The 16,592-nt window shown below is 38.8% G+C and overlaps 1 protein-coding gene across 5 annotated transcripts in view; it reads right to left on the minus strand.

Annotated features, from left to right (window-relative positions):
* Window positions 1-16,592, minus strand: part of LOC147176768 (protein diaphanous homolog 3-like) — a 74,627-nt gene that overhangs the window by 16,345 nt on the left and 41,690 nt on the right. For 4 of the 5 annotated variants that reach the window (XM_086072037.1, XM_086072036.1, XM_086072033.1 and 1 more), the window contains 2 exons: window positions 15,157-15,252; window positions 14,857-14,919 (listed from right to left, as the gene is read on the minus strand). In XM_086072037.1, the coding sequence (XP_085928163.1) occupies window positions 14,857-14,919; window positions 15,157-15,252 (159 nt within the window). The remainder of the gene's footprint in view (window positions 1-14,856; window positions 14,920-15,156; window positions 15,253-16,592) is intronic. The other variant, XM_086072038.1, reaches the window with a different exon arrangement.

Below are 16,592 nucleotides of genomic sequence, written 5' to 3' on the forward strand. Positions count from 1 at the left end.
TTACGTGTGAAGACAGGCAAATGATGAAATATGCTGCAAAATGTCTTGAATGCGGGCTTATTTAAAACTGTTCAAAGCTTTCTAGATAAAGGTGCAGGTACAAAGATGTTGGAGAGAAAGACTGTTAACAAATTGTGAGGCGAATACTTGATGTTCCCAGCAGGTTACGGAAGTGGGTAGTGGAAGTGTTTTAAGGAGCTTTCTGCAAATAAACCTGAACAATTTCCTGAATTTCACATATCTGACATTAGGTGGTCTACAGTGTTTCAATGCAAACAGGTTGTATTTATTTCCCTTTCTATCTTTCTAAAGTCGGTTTATGATACATTAAAGCTTTTCCCAGGCCTTCATGTCATGATTGCATCACAAAACAATACCGGTCTTGCGTTTTACAGACAATTGGCTTTACGCAGACGGTGAAAGAGGCAGAGCTGCCGTAGCATTGATTGATAAACAAAGCTGCTAACCTCAGGCTCCACTTGGCTCTGACAGACAAAACACCAGTCTGATGCACCTGCTTCTGACAGTTGTAATAAATCACTGGTAATTTGATCAGTTGAAAGTGCGATACAAAGTTAGAGGGGGAAGTCGTAACGGTGTCAAAGCTCTAATGTGTATGCAGCATACCCACAATTGTCTCTTACTATTTTAATTGTTTGAACTTCAGTTGATCAAGCATCCACATGCTTCCCATCTGCTTTAGATGTTCCATCATGATATTGTAGGAGTGTTGTTAAGTAGACCTTGGAGGGGAAGGGGAGAAAAACCCCCAGAAGGACATAATCTCGCAGCCTGACCTTGGAAAGTAGCCGCAACTATTTAGTAGGCAAGTCCTGCTGCAACCCACTTGCAAGTGGTTAAAGAAAATAATAAATTAAAAAAAAAACGATATAATATATTTGGCCTACTAGTATACAGTACTCAGGAGCAATTATATTCATACAGAGGTGATTTTAAACAGTTTTTGTATGTATATATATATATATATATATATATATATTTTATTTTTTATTTTTTCCTTCAGTTAAGACGCTGACAGCCATCACTCAGCTCAACTCTATAGAGCAGTGGTCCTCAACCCTGGTCCTCGGGGACCGGTATCCAGCCTGTTTTCCATGTCTCCTACAGCCAACACAGGTGGGAATCGTTATCAGGCTTCTCCAGAGCTTGCTAATTAGCTGATGATATGAATCACCTGTGTTGGCTGCGGGAGACATGGAAAACAGGTTGGATACCGATCCCCGAGGACCAGGGTTGAGGACCACTGCTATAGAGCACTGTTTTCTTAAGATGGAACCCAGGGTAAGCAGATACAATGCAAATGGCAGAGGCCGAGAATTTAACCTTGTGGAACCCCCTACACAAGTGAATTTGTATTGCACACATTTGTCCGACCACTTTCTTTTTTTGCTCGACATGGTATGAAGGGATTACAATAATAAAGAAATCACATGGTGTACCATTACAACAGCCACAAGTCGACAACGGAGTGCACCAAATTCCCTGCAGCAAAGACAGGCCAAGCAATGTATCGTGATCACCTACAGCCAATAATGGCCAAGCGGGGCGCATCATCACGAATCATGCAAATTGGGTGAGTGTCTTGACCTCCGTCGAACTCCCGAGACTGACTGACCGAACCCCTGGGGTGCGATCGAATCCAGGTTAAGAATCACTGTTCTACTGTCACTATAAATATTGCTGCAATGTAGTCATATAAATAATTAACCAGTTACATATCTTCAACACATAGGTTAATCAAATAATAATAATAATAATAAATCAGATCTACATAGCGCTTTTCTAGACACTCAAAGACGCTTTACAATTGGATGATTAATTAATGCATTATTCATGCACTCACACATTCACACTGTAGTGGCGGTAAGCTACTTAAGTAGCCACAGCGTGGCTGCCAGTGAGCGCCTACGACCACCACCAAACAGTCGCACCTTCCATGCACCAGTGTGAATAGTACTGGAGGCAATGTGTGTGAAGTGCCTTGACCAAGGACACAACAACACGTGACTTGGGGAGAGCGGGGATCGAACAGCTGACCTTCTGGTTACTGAACGACCGTCTCTACACTCTCAGGCACGGCCGCCACAACAAATTAGAAAACCCAGCAGAGAATTTTGCTACAACTGAAATGTCACAAGCATAATTATATGGTCATTAAAAATATGTGGCAACAAATATGGTGAATAAGGAGATACGTTTACTCTGTTACATTTCGGCAATTTTTGGATAAAGTGTATATGTCAGAGTAGTTTTAATCCAGGAATTTCAGTTTTCATTAAATGTTTTTGCCAAGAAGAAATACTACTTTTCATACCTTTACATTACTGAGCAAAGGTACTTGAACTTTTTATCTCCAGATATGCACAGGATTATTGCTTACAATTAGGGCCCGGCCGATATGCATTTTTTTAGGCCGATGCCAACACCGATTTTTGGCAGAAAAAAAAAATACAGTTTATCGATTAATCTGCAGATTATTTAAAAATATATATTTAATGCATACAATTACTGCCCCCCCTCCCCAATTCATTTTCAATGGGTATCAATCATAACAATTAAAACAATAAGAAAGTGAAATAAAAATAGAATAAACTAAAATAATAGCAATTTAAAAAACTGAATAAAAACTGACTTTCTGTGCATTTTGGCTTCTTGGGAGCAGTGTGGTGCCGTGCATCCATGGTGTACACACTTAAAGTGAGTACAAAAGAAAGTTACGATTGAATTCTATTAAAATAACTTGTTTTTTACACATTGGGAATAATTTGTGCATTTGCTTAGTGTTCTTAACTGTGGGTATGTGTTCCCACATTTGTGTGTGAATATTCGTTATTTGAAAGAAAAACACCCCCGAAGTCGATGCTAACTTCCTATTAGGATTTGAATGGGGTCCTCCCTTCGCTTTTAGCATTAGCGCTAGGCTAGCAATGTTTTATTAATTAAGCATTTTTTGTATTTAAAATAAATATACAGTGGATTTAATTCTTAATGTTGCGTGTTTAGTTTTACAGTTAACTCCAAATGGAATGTCATTAAACAGCTTAAAGGACACCAAAATAACATATGCTACACACTTGCTAGTTGCTGATGCTACGCAAGCAAAATCATGGATTCAGGTTACTTGCACAGCGTCGCAAACTTCGGTTTTCTTCAATAATGTTTTTAAGGGGAACATTTTATTATTATTTTGGCAGATGTTTGAAGGCTAATAATCGATTAGAATCGGTCGGGCCCTACTTATAATATCTAAGAGACTTGTAGGACATGACTTTCACCAATTCAACATATATACAACTGACTTTCTCTGCAGATGCACACAGTAGCAAAGTTTTCAAACCGACTCATTTACATTCAATAGCAAAAGTGAGGCAGAGGCAAGCCCGCAGCTTATACTTACACTGCACCAGCTAGCTAGCAACGAGCTTTAGCTGGCTACTAGTGCGGCTAAACACGTTGCTGAATCGCTCCGAAATCCGGGATTACGATCTTGATTCAGGATCATATTTTATGACAAGGCATATAAAGACAATTTCTGAGTTGTTCACTGATTTAATTTATCTCCCACTGGATCGTTCTACTGTTGAACATTTCCTTTGTTATTGTGTGTCTGTCAAGCACCTTCACCACCGCCTTCACTGTGAGGCTGTGATTGTAGTTGTTTGTATTGATATTTATTTTTTGCATTTACATCTTCAAAGATAATCATTTAAGCTTATTAAAATGGGTGGCAACTCCTTTACCCTCTTTCATCAAAGTATGAATCTTTCACAGCCATGGCAACTGGGACCAAGCACAGACGTAATGACTTACATTTAATAAAAACATGACAAGTACGATACCCCAAAAAAAAAAGTCATCCACAGAGCCTGAGTGAACTGTCAATGTGTGAAGTTGAATTTGCACATAAAACGAGTAGTGGTTTAACGTTAAGAGTTTCCTTACTTGATTCCACTTCACTGCCAAGAAAAGAGATCACAGACTCTTCATTTTACTTGATCTATTTTGGTGCTCATCATTTCGCCTCTGTAACACCCGAGACAGATAATTATCCATTAAAAATTGAAAAAGGTCCTGCATTTTGTCATTTTGTACCTCGAGCTGTCTTTGAATATGACACAGTAGAGTGACAAGCTTGAAGGCCAGTGATTACAATGATTAGCTATAAAATAGCATCTTGCCATCAAGGATAGTTTTATGACTTACAGGCTGACATTTCCTTTTCTGGTCTTCAAAATTACTGTATTACATTTAAACACATTCACAATATTCGCAATGTCTTAATGTGACTATTTTTCACAGGTTCCAATGGACGATTCTTTGCATGTTTCATGAAGCACCATGAGATCTTTTTTTTTTATAGGTCCATCTGTCTTTTACAGAGGCTTCCTATAATCACTCACCATACTGATAAATCATGTCGACTCCATTGAAGCCCAAACACCTTCCATTGTCGGAGCTCCAGCTCAGTATGCGAGAGAGGCGCATGATTTACAGGCAGACTGCTCCTTCCGTCTCTAAACCCTTCCTAGATAAGTCAGCCTTGTTCATCAACACACTCACACTTCATACAGAGCCCATGCACACTCAATTTTTTAACACTGTAGTCTCGATAGGAAAAAGAGAATTCTATGAGAAATGGTGATGCCATTGCCACCTCAAGTGTGGCTCCTGATGTTCTCTACTGAGTTGGTGGCTCTCTCTTTCCCTTTTACAAACAAATAATGGAGGTTTCTGACCCATCTGCAGAATATAATTTGCACAGGAAAAAGAGAAACTATATCACTGTATGCTTGTTTTATTGATATGCAAAATACTGAGATTGTGACTGTCAAAAGTCAGTGAGTGAATGGCTTTGTTGTTACTGGCCTTCATAAAAGCCACAGCGTCATGTACAATATAAACAATATACCATGAGCCTTATGGAATGTCTCTGTGTCCGCACTAAATATGATTATGTGCACCAATGCACTACTATACAATTTGACCAGTCACATACCAATAAATGAAAAAGCTTAAGTAAATAGCACATCAATGCAATATTAGGACATTACATCAGATTCATAATTTACATCTCTACTTTTCATCCAAACATCAATATTTTATTAGCATTGTGGTATCCCACTATTGAACTAAAACTAAGCAGAATTTGAAATCATGCCTGCTGAATAAGAAAGGTGTAGTTTGGTCAAAGCTGGGAGGTGCCTTTTAGTTTATAATTAAAAAAAAGTTAAATTTATTGTAATATGGCATAACATTATTTTACTCTTTTTTTTTTTTAAGAATGTAGATTGGTCAACAGGTATTAAATACATGTGGTCCAACATGAAACCTTTCTGTGTTGTCCCTGTTGGAAAATAATTGTATAATGGGACTATTACTGAATAGGCTGTATGATCCTTTAAAAAAGCTAAATAGATTTAGAAAAAACACACAATTAGAGCTACTGTAATATAATATATTACCTTTTTTTTTTATTGCAAAAATCAAACTCAAATTTTTCTTTAAAAAAAAAAAAGTTTGTAAACTAACTTGCAAGCTGCGTGTATATGGATGAAACGTGTTATTGCTTGGAGCACAGAAAAGCTTTCAGTCAAATTCAATTGATTCTTATACAAAGTCCAAAGAAATGCTGCCTATTTAATGGGTGCAGGGATTTTTTTATTCTTTGTAGAATAACATCATCTATCTATTAATTGATTCACTTTTGTCAAAGCCAAGGGACATGTTAAGAATGCGCAAAGGATACAAATCTGGGCTTTAGTGGGCCACAGCCAAACTGGCATGCTATTTTTTTATTTTTTATTTTCAAAATTAAATTACCTACATCGGAAAGAGCATTATGACTGAATTCAAAGTGAGAGCTTAATGAGATATCGAAAACAGTATCTAATGGACACGGTTTAAATCCCTGTCAACTTGTCCTGTAGGCATTTTATTTTGAGTTTTATGCAGTCAAAAACACTTTTAAAACCCAAATATTGGCAATATTATATAATATATATAATATTCCAAATATTATTTTGAAAGGCCATGTAAACAAGCGCACAGACCCGAATATGCTATTGGGGTTGTGGACATTTCCACACTTGGGCGAGAGGTGGGGCACACCCTCAACTGGTCGCCAGCCAATCACAGTAATTATATCATGTATAGTGCAAAACTAAGCATGTTGGATCAGCAAATCAACAGACCACTGTTTTAAAAATGAGTCATTTGAAAGCCAGCAGTTTTCCTTTATTCGTTTGGCTGTATTGTGCTCCCTAATAGTGGTGGTTGACATTCAGAAGAGCCTTGGCAAAAGACAGGCCAGTGGATACAGTGAACAAGCAAAGGGCTTAATGGGTTCAACTGGAATTGAAAGCAGTTTTTAGTTTTCACATACTAGAGGAGAGAGAAATGTCAAGTATGTTTTTTTTTTTTTTTTGGGGCAGCAGCTCAAATATCTTCACCTGAATGAAAACTAGCTCTGGGAAGATTGCAGATTTACAAGTCACTTTATACTCTGATGCAGCTGATGAACAATTTATAAGAATAGTTGTGTTTTTTTAGAATAGTTCCGATGTTCATACACACAAACATGAATAAATATGTGAATGTTATTGCAGTAGATTAATGGTTTAGCACTCTAAATTAAGACAATAGCGAATGGCTTTCATATTCTCTTGGATTTGGCAAGATATGCCTTCCTTTTACTCATTCCAAAAAACGTGCTAACTGACTAGAGTAAGGTCAAAGGGAAGCTCTATGCTCCGTTCTCAAACTCAAAACTGGTCATTGTAATTTCCTAGGAATGTTGTGAGAAGTGAATTTACAGAAATAGAATATACAGAAATAGAAATATCACTGTTGTTGATACAGCAGTTGTGTTAGTTGTTTTCCTCATCTCTCCCTCCGTCGCTTACCCCGTTTTGTCTCTCGCGACCCTCTGTCCCTACACTGTCTATCCATCGCAACTTAATCGGCTGAGGTGGACAGTCGTCCCACAGGGCTTAGGTTCTGCTAGAGGTTTCTTTTTTAGAGGAAGTTTTTCGCTGCCTCAGTTGCTAAGTGCTTGTTCATTTGGTATTCCATTGGCCAGTATGAGGAGTGAGGTTCTTGACCTGCTCAATGTGTAAAGTGACTCCAGATAACTTATGTTGTAAATTGGTGCTGTACAAGTACAATTAAATTGACTTAATGCTGCATATGTACTTGTTTAGCACATTATTATTTTTTCGTAATTATTGTGAGAAATCTTTAACTCTTTGACTGCCATAAACGTTATAAAACGTTTAGCATAAACCTAGGGAAGGGCGCCGAGGACGTTAAAAGACGTCCCCTATGTTTTTTTTTTTTTTTTTCAAAAACGGGTGCAGGAAAGCCTTGGGCAGCTGTGCTGAAAGTATCAGGCATATCTGAATAGTAAAAGACTCGTTTTGGCCCCTAGAGGGCAGCGATGACTCTCTTTGCACAAGGTTGGATGGGCCGCCCACCGTGGGCGTCAGTAGAAGACGTGAGGCGGAGCTAGAGTGTTGAGGAGACAATGGCTGATGAAGCCACAACAATGGCTGACCAAGCAACCGGTTGCAAGCAGCTCACGCTTGAGCATTTTTTTCAAAGACGGAAAGCATCAATCAATACTAAAAAGCGCATTGATGTCGACGATGATGATGACTCCGAGCTCTACGCCAAAGTTGGAAGCTTTGGCGTGACTGTTATGAACACGTAGTAAGCCTCACCGGCTAAGCGCGGCTAGCGCTGCTAAGGCCGGAAAACGCGCACAATAGCCGGCCGGGTACTTCTACACAATCGGACATTCGATCGGGCGATGGAGAGTTGGCATCGACCAATGCAGATTGATGATGATGATGATGATGACTCCGAGCTCTACGCCAAAGTTGGAAGCTTTGGCGTGACTGTTATGAACACGTAGTAAGCCTCACCGGCTAAGCGCGGCTAGCGCTGCTAAGGCCGGAAAACGCGCACAATAGCCGGCCGGGTACTTCTGCACAAGCGGACATTCGATCGGACGATGGAGAGTAGTCGAAAAGCATCGACCAATGCACATTGATGATGATGATGATGGTCACTCCCGAGGTTGACGCCGGAGTTGGAAGCATTGACGCGGCCGTTATTCTCTCGTCATAAGCCTCACCGGCTAGCGCTGCTAACGCCGGAAAACGCGGAGCTGCACAAGCGGACATTCGATCGGACAATGAAGAGTACCCCGAGTCCAATGCATATTCATCGGAGGAGCGGGTACAGTCTGATCACGGAGAAGACACTGTTTCTGGACTACGATGCCACCATGAATGGAGTGGATAAAATGGATCAGAACATCTCCTACCACCCGGTATAGCAACTGAAGGACGCGAGGAAGCGAGACGTAACACCACCGTAACGTAACCGTAGCATGATCCTGATATTAGACTTGATGACACACTGCAGTATATACTTGCTATTCCCCGGAAAAAAACGGCCTGCAAGAAAGTGGCGCACGCGAAGAGGCAATCTGTTGTGCAAATGCTGTTGCGTCTCCTTGCACGCAGGAGAGTGTTACAAAAAGAAAAACTGTCGTTGAAACATCCACATATTTGTAAATAGCACCACAGTTGCACACATTTGTAAATAGTTTGCCAAATTGTTGTCAAATTGTTACACTGTTGAATGTAAATAAACGTATTTTGCTATCAAAAAACACTTTTTCATTCTTGGTGGTAGTGTTTTATAGAAGTAAAGCACTATTTAGGTGTTTGTGGCATCATTCATGGACAAAAAGAAGTGTCAAATTCACTAGAATGCATGAAATAATATCGTTTCACTAAAAGCTTGATTTCTCCGTATTTTGGTCCAAAACAGGCGAAATTGGGTCAAACTAACCATTTTCTATTGTTGATTACTAAAGAACGGAATAAGGTAGAAACAAACTTTTTTTTTCTGATGAAAGATGAAAGTCCAATCTTTCATTTGGTAGTACGTGTGTTTCCATAGTCCAAACAGAACATTTTCTGTGGACCTTGAAAGATCAGTCAAAATGCTTAAATCGGCTGGCACTGACGGCATCCCTTTTCTGAAAACGTCTGGCAGTCAAAGAGTTAACATAATCAGTGTTTTTACACATCAACATCAATTATTATTATAATTATAGAGTAAATTTTACTCCCTTTAGAGTGGGACCAAATAGACCCAGTTTTAGAGTAATATTTACACTTGAAAGAGTAAAATAAAGAATTTTAAAAATAAATAAATAAAAGTCACTCAAGGGTTGAGGAAAGAACTCACAGACTTCAGCTTGACAGACAATCGATCTACTCCCTGAGCCACGCAGCTCCTGCTGTGTGTTAGTACATCACTTGTGTCAGCTGGAATCTTCCTAACTCCAAGAGACCAAAATTGTGTTTTTGGTCTCATCTTGGAGATAAGAAAACAGTAGCAAGGACATAGTTAGGTGGTCGTGTGGCAGTTTCCCAAACTGAAGATAGTGAGTTTGTTCCCCAACCCTAGAATTACTTTTACCCCCCAATTCTTTATTTTACTTTCTCCCAAGTGTAAATATTACTCAAAAACTGAGTCTATTTGGTCCCACTTTAAAAAGAGTCAAATTTACTCTACATAATTTACTGTGCAGGTTAAAAAGTCAGGCAGGATTTCTGAAGTTAACTGAATAGCTATGCGGCACGAGTAGGCTTCCTCTGCTGTTAAGGGCCAGCTGATGTGAACTGGCTAATTAGGACCCTTAGCTCGACATCATCTTTTATTTGACAATCCCTAGCTACTTTTTTACAGCCTACCATTTTCATAATAGAGCTAAAAGGTGGCTATCTGAAAAGCCTCATTGGCTTAGGACTTGTAAAACTGTATGATATATACGTACATGTAGCAGTACAACACAGAGCAGAATTGAACTGTACAGAATTAAAGAGGCATACTTACATATGAATTGTCTGCATGTTTCCACTTTACTGTCAATCATTACATTGAACTAAAAATATTGAAAGAAAAAAACAACATGCAAATCCAGTTGCCGCAGGTTTCCACATATCAGGGTAAGACTTGGGCATTTTAAGGCCTGTGGGCCACATGCAATCCATTGGCCTTTGCTGTACCGCCCTAAAAAGGCTGAAGGTAAATGCTGAATTTTTAACACTGCCTGGACTGCAAAGTATTTAGTTACAGAAAGTCAAATGTTAATAATAACAATAATAATAATAATAATAAAGGGTGATTAAGACATTTGATATGCACAGGTTGCATTGTTGCATTTGAACTCCTCTTCACCAAACACACAAAGAAGAACAAGAACTTGTCGGATGAGTTGCTAGCTAAATTGGAAAAATAAAAAAATAAAAAATAAACTACTTTTGTGGAGCTTTCCAAATCTAGGGATGCAGGTGCCAAAACAAATTATATCATATCCCAACAAATCGTAAAAACAGTCAACCGTTTTCTGATCCTAAATTTATTAAACAACGATTGGTGGACTCTGTAGCGTTAATATGACGAACGGGGATGAGAAGGGTTGAGGACGAATCCTTCAACTGTGGTACAGAACAGTAAACTGAACTTTTTACCAATGGCTTTGAGCGAGAGCTGCGGCATTAGTGAAACTACTCAGCTAATCTTCTTTGATATGTAGGATAATTGTAGACTTTAAAATTACAGAGACAATTGCAGCCTTCCAGCCAACGGAAGGGACTGTGAGAGAGTAATTTGTTCAAAGAGGTGAATGGTTGTTTGGACCAGTTGGGACTCTAAATGTAAACTTTAGCAGTTGTGACAAATTATGGATTTCAAAATTCAACTGGACTTTCGAAAAGAACGCAGGTTGAAGTGACAGAAATTGACCCAGAGCGAAAAAAATTACTTTTGCATTGTCTTATAAATCAAAATAGTTTGCCAACAATTTAACATGTGGTACATTTTGCAACTAAAGGAGTTCGCTTGCGCTTGTGGAGGAAAATGAGATTGAGCATTGGGAAATACTTTAGGCTACGACAGCTGTCATTTGGTTCAGCTTGGACAACATACAAAGAAAGAATGAGACCAAAGAGAAGAGAGTGAAGAGCTCTGTCTACACTGGGCAGTACATTTCTCTCTAGTATATTCAAAGATTCAAAACTTAAAGTATAATACTTATGAAAATAAAGCAGGACAATTGCTATGGATTAGTTGAAGGTTTATGAAGTGAATATATTACTATAGGCAAAGCCATTTATGCCTTTGTGAATGGTTTACACATTTTAAACCATCCACACGTTTATCTCTGGGTCTGTGACTTTGGACCAATTAAAAATATATCATAACCATATACTGTATACCACAATCACAATTAAACCTCTCAACAACTTTAAGATAACGGCTTTAAAAAAATAAATAAAAATGAAATGACCAGACAGTGCCTGGAGAGACGTTTTCAGGGGATACAGTTAAAAAGCTATGACTGCTTTATAGATTCAATAAGTCTCCTACACCCGTGTGGCTAACAACCATCGATCCATCATTCTGTAGAGCCCAATCCAATTTAGAGAGCCAAGGAGCCCCAGAGCCCTAAAGCCTTATCCTAACCCAGGCCAGCTACCACAAAGCCCGCTTACCTTCATCCCTTCAAGTCGGGTGTGTCTGTGTACTTTTATGTGTACTTGTGAATGTGTGCTGAAGAAGACTGCGAACCCAGCTTAAAAAAAAAACTTTGCACACTGAGTGACGTGGCAAAATGCTGAACTGGACCAGGTGTCAATATTTGTGAGGCTCTTGGCAATAATTGCTATATTTATCGTCTTTACACATACACTGTACTCAGCTCCACGCTTTAGCCAAAGGTACATATGAAATCATGAACAGAATGAAGTGTTATTGTGAAGCATAATATATATTATATATTCAGAGATGGCCCCTTTGGTCTCTCCATTGGCCAATCATTGACAGATGACCACCTTTTTGGAGAGTGCTTTATGACACAAAGCCTTGAAAAAAATATATATACGGACTGAGCACCGACTGATGCAGGTTTTCGTCCGTCAAATCAGGTCAGTACAGACGGCCCTTCTCATTACATGTATTTTTCCGAGGCTTTGCATCATAAAGCACTCGCCGAAAACGTGGGCATTCGTCAATGGCAGGCCAACGGAGAGATGGAAGTGATCAGCTCTATATAATTAAATTGTAAATACTGTATTGGTATGACTTAATTGGTGCCCAGCTGAATCGTGCTTTGTAATCAGAATTGTTTTCTGTTTCATGCAAACAACACGGCACGTTTGACTGTCTGCTGTATCTCCAACAGTGCGACCCTGCAATGCCATTCAACTGTGATTTTGAACTACAACAAAATTAGGGGCCGACGATCTGCCACTCATGTAAATTAATTGAAGAATTCCACATACTGCGTAAGGTCGCGCCGACGGTTAGCTGCTCACGTTTCACGTGTGTTGTGCCTATTTAACTTTTAGGAACAAGAGATGACGAGATAACAGAAGACTAATTTATGACTTCCTCAATGATGGAAAGAAACAATTTAATTCATGTTTATCAGCACCAGGTCATACTAAAAATTTCAAAATTTACTAAATGAAGAATGTGGTCTATTTACAATTGATTTGTAGCAGAATAGTGAAGTTCAGTTCAACAATGGATCAACATGGATGGACATAAAAAAAAAAAAAGTTTTGTTCAACAATAAGTGCAGTATATGAAAGCACAAATTATCTTTGCTGCTTCAAAGCCGATAAAAAACAAGAGAGTAATTATTAAAATGATACTTAGACATCTTTTTTTTTTCTTTTTCTTTTTTTTTAAAGTTGGTATTTAGTAGGGGGTGTTAGGAAAAATTGATTCGGCAATATATCACCATATTACAGCGCGCAATTCTCGAATCGAAATATTCAACAAAACATCTTACTTAGGGTTAGGATTCACACATTAAGCATAGAAGTTATATTAATGGAACATTAAGCTTTAATATTTTATTTCAGTACTGTTCAAACATGAAACGGACTACAACCTGTTTCTTAAATGCAGTGGCTCAGTTATAAGCCTGAATTTTCACATAAATACATTTTCATACAAAAAAATAATAATCGCAATAATCAATATATAGATTTGTATCGAGATTAATCGGTATCAAATCGAATCGCCAGGTACTAGGCAATTCAAACCCCTAGTATTTAGATGGTGTGAAAGTGAAAGCAGCTGTTTCAGTGACTATACCACCTAATAAACACCGTCACTGAAACAGACTAATGTCTTGGTTTAACTCACTTAAACTCAAGTGTGGGGATAAAAGACCTCAATTTTCTCGTAAAGTAGGCGGGAAGGGAATTATGAATGATGGGCTGAGGCAGAAGTGTAGACTTCATACCAATAACAGGTAATTATGTTTGGGGTGGGCCACTGTCAGGCCATGAGAGTATAGAAAAAGACAGCAGGGATCTGGGATGGTAGGGAAATGTGGAGGAGTGTTATTTAGGAAGCAGATGGTAGAGTGGGGGAAATTAAGATGAATGGGCACTGAGAGGGCTGAGCTGGTGTTTGGGTAGGGCAGAGAAAAGTAATTAGCTGTTTGCTCTGGGTGTTTCACATTGAACATGATGCCTGCTATGCAGGCAAGACTTTAGGTTTACAGGTCAACAAGGCCAGGTTTGCAGCTACCAACTGGGAAAACTGGTCCAAGTCCTTATTACTGTCACAATTCATCATGGAGTTATTAATAAACAGTAACTTTGTGCACTGTATTTATTGTCATCCCCATATTAATATCTAATCTGCCATCTAAAATATTTGTCCAAAAAACAAACACACACACACACACAAACACCAGAGTACCATAATGTTGATAATGTTTCTTACTGTATATTACAAATTTGTTTCAGGCATACCAACTGCTACAATCTTTCTTCCTCACACAATTTCTCTTTATTTTTGATGTTGCAGCCACCTCGATCTGTCTTTTTCCTCCCACACTGTATATCCCCCAACCCTTCATCGCTTTCCAAAGCAGAACAACTGAGCGAGGCCCTTTATCATTGCCATCAATGATGTGGGCGGACAGAGCTTGAATAATTTTATTCATGGGTGCTGTACCTCAGCCCATGGGGATTTCAATTACAGGTAATAAAAGGTAAAAGGGCTACAACGTAAGTGGTTCAGGCATGATTGCGGAAAACCTCTGAGAGACGGAAATCAGCCATTTAAATTTGCTATGTTTAAAAGCCATCAATAAGATATAAATATATTTAATGCATATATCATATATAAATACTTTGATTCACCAAATACTTTTTGCGATATTGTTGAATATTTTGCTAAATATACCTGGCCAAGACATTTGAGGTAATCAAGTAATGCGTAGGTGCCCATGTAGTTAACGTGAATGGTAACACTGCATATATTGAAAAAAATATCCATGTTCATACAGTATATTTCTAGCCTGTCAAACCACAGGTAAGCGTGGGCTACAAACTTGAATAAGATGGCTTGCATTAATACTAACTTTTGGTACAATAATTACCTCAAGCCGTAACTATTACTAGTCTGCAACGTTTTACTATTCTTTTTAATGTGAATAGACAAATGCTACTATTGCACAGAATCTAATTCAAATTCTGCTTAACTTCGCTTCCCTCACACTGTTTACCCCATTCAAAACACACCACGGCTTGAAACTAGCCATCCATACAAAGTGTGCGGCGCACAAAGGCTCGCAGCAAGACAGATAACTGAAAGGGTAAGAGGGCTCAGGGAACACAGTTCCCATTACATGCAAAGGAGGAAATGGTTAAAGATGATTTATGAGAGCATGTCGATAGTGTTGACCATGCCTGAGATCATAGCTGAATAGATTATTGTATTCTGCTTTACCATGATTAACAGGCTTTAGAACCTGACGGTAGGAGCTGGGACTGATGGTCTGCTGCTGTTTATCTGCAAAGGAGGCAGTTTACACACAATGCAAATGCATACTAGAAGCGTCAGAAAGGTTTGACATTCAGAAGAACACACTCAATTAAATGTTCAACAGTACAAGTGGCTGTAGTTAAAACCTAAAACAAGAAATGTTGCAGTTTGGGCATTTTTGGCCAGCGGTTTGGACTTTGGACAACCCTGTTCCATTCAATGTGCATCCATAAGCACGTGTGTGTAAACTGAAGGTTGACTTACCTCTGGGTCTTGGTGCTCTCTTCCTGCGGTCTCTGAATGCGGCTCCTGATTGTAGGGCTTCTAGCAAACTATCCATCACACCTGTCTCATCATTCTCTGAAAACCCAAGAAGAATATAAGAGGTTAGGAAGAAAATCTGATAAGGTCAACTTTCTTATATATACACTTTACAGAATGGTTGCAAACCTGAGAGTAAGAGAATAGTAAGAGCGCAGGATATAAAACATACACAAGCCTCACACAACTATTTTTAACTAAAACACAAGCTGGTGTTTGCACATAAAAAATATTCTGGGCCTACAAGTCAGATGTTGTCAGTTTGCTGACAGAATATCAGAAGTAACTGAATGAATCAAGAAGGAAAATACAAATCACTGACAAAATGTGATCAAAACTTAATTCATAATCAAACTAGTGTATGTTGTGTTTGACAGCTTAGAAGCAAAACAGAGCACAGAATATTGTTTTCCTCGAACAAACAAAATGCTAAAAACATTTCAGTCTTTTATTTTGTTTTTTTTTCTCCAAAAGTTGAGCTGTAGCTCATGCTCACATATTTTCACGTTCTTCATCATTACTCAGAACAGAGAAGCAGCATGGATTTCTGAGCAGGCCCAACACTCCTTGACGTCTAAAATTGTCTTGGCTGCCAAGACGATTCATCACAGGCAGCAAGTGTTACACACATACATGTTTTCCATCAAAAGGAGAATGCCAGAAAACAAACAAAACAGCGCCGATAAATCAACTGAAACTTGTAATGTGTGCCGTCGAGTTGTGGTCCATTTGCCTCCAAAGTATGGAAACATGAAAAACATTGGGAGCCTCTTGAGAGAGGAGAAGGAAAAGAAAAACACTTCAAACTCAAGCCTGAAGATTATTGGGAAGTAAAAACCGTCCAATTGTGGACATCTATCAGAAACCGCAGAGAGAAAACTGCTTTATAAAAATATAGACAGCTTGACACAGTGCATTTTAACACACCGATATACACACCCACGTGCTTGCAGAGTTAGAACAAGATCAGCAGACATGTCACATGGTTAGCATTGGGGGAGGTACACCTGACAGCAGAATATTAGTCATGCGAGTAGTTGTAAGATGGGTATATTATGAAAGGTGGCATTGAAGATTTGACTGCAGAAGAAAGACGCGAGAGGACAGACAGTGAGGAGCAGTTTCCCAGCTCTGGCAGCAGAACAAACTGATTGGTCCTTTGATGCGCGCAACTCGCCGGGCTCACGTTTTTAAGCGACATTCGGGATCAGAACTCTTAGAACAGTTGTACAACTACAATGAAAAATAAAAATGCATTCACAGTGCAGGGCTCAGTTACAACATGCACCAAAAGTATTGGAACAGTGAGGATAATTCCTTTATTTTTACTGCAGGCCAAAAATATTTTGGTTTGACATCAAGAGATGACCTTTCATTTA

Source organism: Leptonotus elevatus, chromosome 3, assembly GCF_054856555.1.
Source record: "Leptonotus elevatus isolate MCC_2025b chromosome 3, RoL_Lele_1.0, whole genome shotgun sequence".
NCBI classification, from domain to species: domain Eukaryota; kingdom Metazoa; phylum Chordata; class Actinopteri; order Syngnathiformes; family Syngnathidae; genus Leptonotus; species Leptonotus elevatus.